The 7,259-nt window shown below is 35.1% G+C and overlaps 1 protein-coding gene across 1 annotated transcript in view; it reads right to left on the bottom strand.

The window, feature by feature from the left end:
• Positions 1-5,446: 5,446 nt before the first annotated feature.
• Positions 5,447-7,259, bottom strand: part of LOC140137557 (potassium voltage-gated channel subfamily KQT member 1-like) — a 476,223-nt gene continuing 474,410 nt past the window's right edge. The window contains exon 15 of the mRNA XM_072159271.1: positions 5,447-6,419. Coding sequence (XP_072015372.1) covers positions 6,303-6,419 — 117 coding nt within the window. The 3' untranslated portion in view covers positions 5,447-6,302. The remainder of the gene's footprint in view (positions 6,420-7,259) is intronic.

Below are 7,259 nucleotides of genomic sequence, written 5' to 3'. Positions count from 1 at the left end.
AATATAAACTTCGAGGGGTGAGAATCAGAAGGCCTAAATGCAAAAAAGGCGTTTTTGTACTTAGGGCCTTCTGGCTCTTGCGCATTTCATGTATTAGTGTTGTACTTAGGTCTGATAAACAGTTTTTGTGGCTATAACTTGTTTATGGCATACAATCATAACATGCCCAATGTTGTAAGGATTATTTTGGTATCAGACAGCCTTTTGTACAAAAAAGCCATTTTGAGATACAGGTATTTTTGTACTTAAGGTCTTTTACCTCTCACACATTTCATACATTAGTGATACACTTTGGGTTTTACATTTTCACTGATAACAGTTTCTGTGGATATAGCTTGATTATGGCTATACAATCATAAGGTGTCCAGTGTTGTAAGGATTCTTTTGGTACCAAAATCTCATTTTGGCCAAAAAAGGAGTTCTGGTTCACACCCCTCGGTTTTATGCAAGGACTGAAAACACCCAATGACTTTATGTATCAGTTTTGGATTAAACATGTGAAAAGAGTGAACTGTTAATAATGAAAATCTTCCAATTTGACCAACAACTGTTTATAGAAAAGATGTAAAAGTTGCCTTTGTTTTGCCCAACTCATGATATTCAACAGTTCTCCATAACATACTGCATTGGGTACAAAAATTGAGCTGAATTTTAAAAGCTCATGCATTCATCTTCCAAAACCTACTCCTTTGTTCGTAGTTCATAAAAAGGTACATGATGCAAGAATGATTCTTAGTACAAAAGTAGGATTATTACAATCTTATTTGACAAAGAGTTATGATATTACAGAATGTATTACATTTATCATCATATTACTCCCTGAAAGCCCAATAACTTTACCTTCTATTGTGTGAACTATCGTTACTGGCCGGGAAAAACCTCATAAAAATTATGTACTTTTTGCCCCTGAACATGGATGAAGCAAACCATTCAATATAATGTCTACACCTACAAGGCTTTATCCATGTTCGAGGGCCAAAAGTAAATATGAGGTGTTTTCTGCATGTAATTTTGGCCCTTGAACATGGATGAAGCAACCTCTTCAATATAAAGTCTACACCTACAAGGCTTTATCCATGTTCAAGGGCAAAAGTACATATGAGGTTTTTCCCGCCCAGTGACGCTATGCTTTTTCCCCTCCTGGAGCCAATCACACCAACAACCTGACCCTGTTACACATATGACTTTCATGTACTAACAAACCCTTGCTGAGCCCTATACACACTAGACATATCCATGTGCCATGTAAGATAGTCTGATACATAAACATCTCAAAAAAAGTAACTAACCCCCCTTAAATAAAGGCTATTATTCAAAGAGGGGCTATTGTATTACAAATCTGTAAAATGCGTTGGAAGCAGAATTTATTTCTGCACATTTTGACACCTCATTTGATTATACGATAGCCCAGAAAACAATAAAACACCGGTCAATTTAATATAGCGAGGTCCAGATTTGAAAGTTGCACTTACATACAAATTTTTACAATACAAAAACACTCAGATATCATTACACAGATTTCCTTCCATTACACTGAATACAAAATCGATACAATTTACTGCAACTTTCAAATCTTGGGTTACATTGATTTAAATGTACGCTGTGACGTCAATATTTAGTCAATTGCTACAAATGAGGCGTCAAAATGTGCAGAAATAAATTCTGCTTCCAACGCATTTTACAGATTTGTAATACAATCACCCGTTTTTGAATAATAGTCATTATTTAAGGGGGGGTCAGTTACTTTTTTTGAGATGTTTATATGTGACATGATCTGATCCAATCAGACCGAAGTCGGCAATAATGAAATTGAGATAAAGGCAAAATTAAGGATGGGAGAAAAACCTCCAAAAACACAAAAAACAACAAAAAATTCCATGAGTAACTTAGGTACTGAGTAAATTAGTAATGGTAATAACTAAATTTCCAAATTTTCTGACTTTCATCAGAGTGGCTCAGATCATGTCACATATAACATGAAGCATCTACAGGTATCACACCACTAAATGAATCAGAAGCAGACGATATAGAGCTAAAACAGCAGACTACGTCTGGCCCAGCAGCAGACGGCGGAATGTCTGGCTCAGAAGCAGGCTTCATATGGTGAGCAAAAAGGTTAACCTTTTAACATTAAAGAGACTGAAAGCTGCAAGAAGGTTACCCAATATTTTGTTCTATTATCATCTCTTGCATTCTATTTAAAAAGAACCTGGCTGAAATCTGAATCACTTGAGAGTTGAACTTCTCAGCAGTGGTTGATCTGCATTCAAGTATGGGGCACAATTTTTGCTTGTCTGCCACTAAAATTATTTTCATCTTTGTTATATATATTTCATATTAAAAGCCTATTCAGGGAACCTAGTGAAGGTGTAAAAAAATTAAAATTGTTTATAAATTGCCTAAGAGTGAAAGATAAGTCATTAAAATTGTCATTAGGTACTTTGGCTACAAAACATTTGGCCAAAAAAAAAGCAGTATTGAAAGTTGAAGCCTCATTCAAATACATGTAGTTAATTTCTCTACTTAAGTATAGACATTACAGATTTGTGTATAATGTCTCATTTTGTCTTTAATGCATGGCTTTTGGCTGAACCACTAGCAGGCTATGTTAGCACATCTATGACACTAACAAAGGAGCCAAAATCTGAATTTTGATGATTTTTACGATCCTCCGGATGAGGAAATCACTGAATGGGGCTTTATGGCATTATTGGTCTCCGATTAGATGGAACTACAACTAGACCTGGTTCATGAGAGAAGAGAACTTCCATTCAGTGGTGTGGCACCTGAAGAGACACTGACAATTTCATATGGATATGCAATGGATGAAAGTGATCAAACTTATTCAAAACCTTGGAGACTATGTAAATTCAAGCCTTGATGAGTTTTTGTCACCCCTGCATTGATTGACAGCTCTCTCTTGTGGACTTGGATCTCCTTCATAATCCTTAAGTGGGAAATGGAGTAATAATGAAAAGATTTCTGTTCAAAGACTTGAATCGAGCCAGTGCATAAAGCTTATTTTAACCTACAGAATGCAGGGGCGGATTTTGCAGAGTGGTGCTTGACTCTGTGTATTTTTGCAGAGCAGTGCTTGACTTGGTGTGGGTGCCGAGCCGCCACGGTAGCAGGGCGCCCCCCGTACTGAAAATTCCTGGATCCGCCCCTGGAATGTATTTCTACTATAACACCTCATTAAGAGTCGATAAGTTTCAACAATTATTGCCAGCAAAATGCTTACGTTTTGTTTGCACTGAACGTGGACTATCACTTAACTCCCTGGACACTACTGGTCATCTAACAGCATATCTGATTGGCTGATGACTTGAAATGCTATGCTTTAAACTTTTTATGGTCAAACTTGTATTTACAGATGATCTTATTAATACTCTCCTTGATTGGTTCAAAATTGGACAAAATATTCATTTTGGCCAATCGGCATGTAGTTCTCATGGGGTTAAGTGTTTGTATTTTTCTTCTCTCTAGAGACAATAAACATCTTGATAGCAACAATTTGCAAGAGAAATATGCATTACAAGTTTGTTATCTTTTTTAAAAAAGAAATCTAGAAGTATGATTTAAAATCACACAAGATTGGTAGAAAAGTGTACAATTTCATTGAATGTAATGTTGAAGAATTCTGTAAACATATCTGATAGTAAGATACATACTGGACTTAGATCAAAGCTGAAGATGAATGCATTGATATTTTTATTACACGATATTACTATTTTTTCTTTACGCTTTTTGTTTGTTGTAGCTACACTTTTGGATAAAACCAGTACAAGCCTGAATACTATTTTTTGGTAATGGAAAAATGGTTTAAATGGAAATATACTGTACACACACAAGTGACCAAAAACAGGAAAGAGCAAAAAGTAGTATTGTTCTTTGGCAACAAGGCAGTAATAAAACTTTTCAAGAAAAGTGTATTTATTTTCTGATTAGGCCAAAAAAATGTTTGGTTGCCCTCAGAGACCGACCCAAAAAATCAGGAATCTTGGGTTGGTTTTTTTTTCCAATAACTTTTTAGAAGAAACCTACAGTATCAAGGACATTCTATATTTGTTATTCACTTATTTCATTTATTAATGCATATTTGATTAAAAATAAGAAGTATTTCCATTTATATTCTGTCCAAAAACACAATTTTTTAATGCAAAATGACCAAGAATTTGTCAATACCTATTTAAAAGAAGAGCCCATGAAAAAAAACACCAAAAAAACAAAGGATCGACCTACCGATCCTCCAAAATTTTTATCTTGGAAGGGCAACCAAACAATTTATTTTTTTGGCCTTATGCTGAGCTCACTTTTGAAGATTGTACATTGAATTTTAAAAAAGTGTTCAAATTTGCTACAAAAAACCCACCCTTGTTTTGGGGACATTTTAAGGTTGGATGAATACTTACTTTGGTGTCATGAATATATTTGTGAAAATATTTGGTCACCAGTGTGTAGGCTACATCATGCTTCATTTGTTAGCCTTGGATCTTCCACTAATCATAATCTGAATTCCACTACTCATGACAGTAATGAAACCTGTTTAACTTCTTAGCAAAATGTATAAAGCTCAAATATAAAATATGATCATATATTACCACCATTGAGATTGCAAGTGTAATTCTTATTGAAGAAAAATTGTATTTGAATAAACAGGTTACATAAACACTTTCATGCTCTTGGCAAGATTGGCCACAAGATTAAGCTAAAGTTGAGAATTTCATGGCGCCAATTTTAAAATTTTGAAGATACATGTTCTTTTCTAAGTACATGTGTGCACAGGCAAATAGACATTGCAATTTCAAAATGATGCAGTATAATATCATATTAATATAACAAAGTCATTTGGAAGTTTTGGACTCAACCCCCCCCACCAGACCCACAGAATTATGTCAAATATGCTCAGCATTGATATTTTGGTACACATTGTTTCGTGCGCAATGAATGAGATTACAATTGCTTGTGAAGTAATCAGCAATTAGCACACACACTGCAATATTGGTTATTAAAATAAATTCAAAATGTCATATATTTAATAAGTAGACTGGCAAGATATAAGTATTGTACACAAGGTTGACATTGTCACTGTATTTTGCACAACATTGACTTTGTCACTTTGTTTGAAGTTTTTGCATCCAGTAATAATAAATATTTGTAACAATAATTAAATTGCATATTTTCACTGATCACAGATGAACATTACATTCAGACATACTTTTGAGCTATGAAGAGAACAATAAACATCGGTGTACCTTATTGGGCTATTCCAGCGGAATACATGATCATAATCTTTCGGACAGGGAGTGTGAATTTCAAATGGAATTACCATATTAGGTGACTCCATTTGAAGTCTACATCCCCTGTGTGGAAGATTAAGGTAATGCCTTCTACATGGGGGTGTGTGAAGTTCAACTGGAATAACCCATTGATTCATTTCAGGACCAGAACAGAGTAGATAGACTCACAAACATGGTGCGAGTTAATTATCCATCATACACCTTGGCATATTTTCCACTGATTACACATAACCTAGTATATGATATAATAAATGACTCATATTCTTGTTCATGTACATCTCTTCTCTGTCCCATTGGAACTGTAGTCATTGATGTCGTATCATCCAAGAGAACCACTGATTTGTTGACATTGGATATTTCACACAGACTAAATCCCTAATGACTTGTCTCCTCTGATGTCATCTTGTCAACCATCCAACTCTAGCTTTCAAAACATGAATAGTGCGAAATAATTATCCAACATACACTTTGTGTCAAGAGGTATCCAATTGTTACAAATTCTAGACGAATGTATGCTCCTTGATTAAGATAAATAATGTTAATGTTCATCTTACAAGAGTTGATTATTTTGGCTTTGTCCAACTACATATTAACTACAGTAAATCACTACAATTTTCCAGCTGTTGCAAGTTATTATTTTTAGGCATCATGGTACAGTAATACACTTGATTCAGGAAACTCCGCTCTTCACCTTAGACGACGGGCTACTTCTGACGACAGCATGATACACGGATCACTTAACGACCATTATTCGATGCTGGGAATGTATTCCTCTATGTGAGGCATAGGAAGAAAAAATCTACTGACAGTTTCGACTTCTTCTAAGCATCCCTTCTGCCGTTCCTTTCTACCTACTCCTGGCTCGGCACTTTCATCATCGACACCATTGGCCATAATGGAGGCATGGCAGTTTCACCCTATCTGGCAAGCTTTAGGTAAGCTTACTTTAACATACGGCACATGTGTGAGCTATAGTCTTTGACACAGACCTTTCATATAATGCTATACACTAGCCTCCAATGGTCTGATGTCTGAGTCTCTGTCTGTTTTGTTTACCCTGTCTATGAGCACATGGAGTAGGTTTATGCAGGAATCTAGTTTGGAGTCCATTACACAGACCTGGTGAAAAGACAAGGAGGAAACAAAATCAAAACCATCAATAAAATTTGAAAATAAAAATCTAAAATTTTCTGATTTGAAGCTTAATTTTGAATTGAGAGAGTGACAATGAGTGAAGAAGAAGGCATAACTAAAATCTGTGGGTTTATTTGATTTACTTAGGCCATTTTAATTTAATAGTTCATCTCAAGCCCCCGTGCGCATTAATATAATCGCCCGCTTTTTGCGCGTTATCCCCGCTGGATTGAGGAAATTTCAGTTTTTTTCTGCTATTTTATTTTATCGTCAGACGTCAAAATAGCCTAAATCGTAAATCTTAATCAAATCCTTCATCTTGAACACAGTGAAACCATGAAAAGGTGGTCTATTATTGTCAAAAAACTTGTCTCACAGATAAAAAATAAAATAAAGTAAAGGGCTTTGAGATGAACTATTAAATTAACTCTCTTCACACGGGTGTTGACTGCAGACGACATGTTTCAAATTTTTTTTTTTAATTCAAAAATTTCAGAAATATAAATTTTCATGACCATATTTTGAATCAGCATGAAAAATGCATTAAAATGAGTACAAACAAGCCTAGTATTGGTTCGGTAGTTCTTAAGATAGCTCTTGATATTTTAAGAAAATATTTCAAAACTTGGAACTTTTTCTGTTGAAGCGAAGGATTAACACGCAGAGCATTAAGATGGCCTTATCCATTGGCAATGTTGAGCATCTGTCCAGTAAACAGATCTACAATCTTGAAAGAAGTTCATGGAACACTTAGCACACACAGTCGAAATTCTGTGCAGAGTTATTACACGCTTGTTTGATGTTTATAGAATTGGCTTCATTATT

Source organism: Amphiura filiformis, chromosome 17, assembly GCF_039555335.1.
Source record: "Amphiura filiformis chromosome 17, Afil_fr2py, whole genome shotgun sequence".
Taxonomy (NCBI): Eukaryota; Metazoa; Echinodermata; class Ophiuroidea; order Amphilepidida; family Amphiuridae; genus Amphiura; species Amphiura filiformis.
This window is presented reverse-complemented; position numbering and strand designations above follow the sequence as displayed.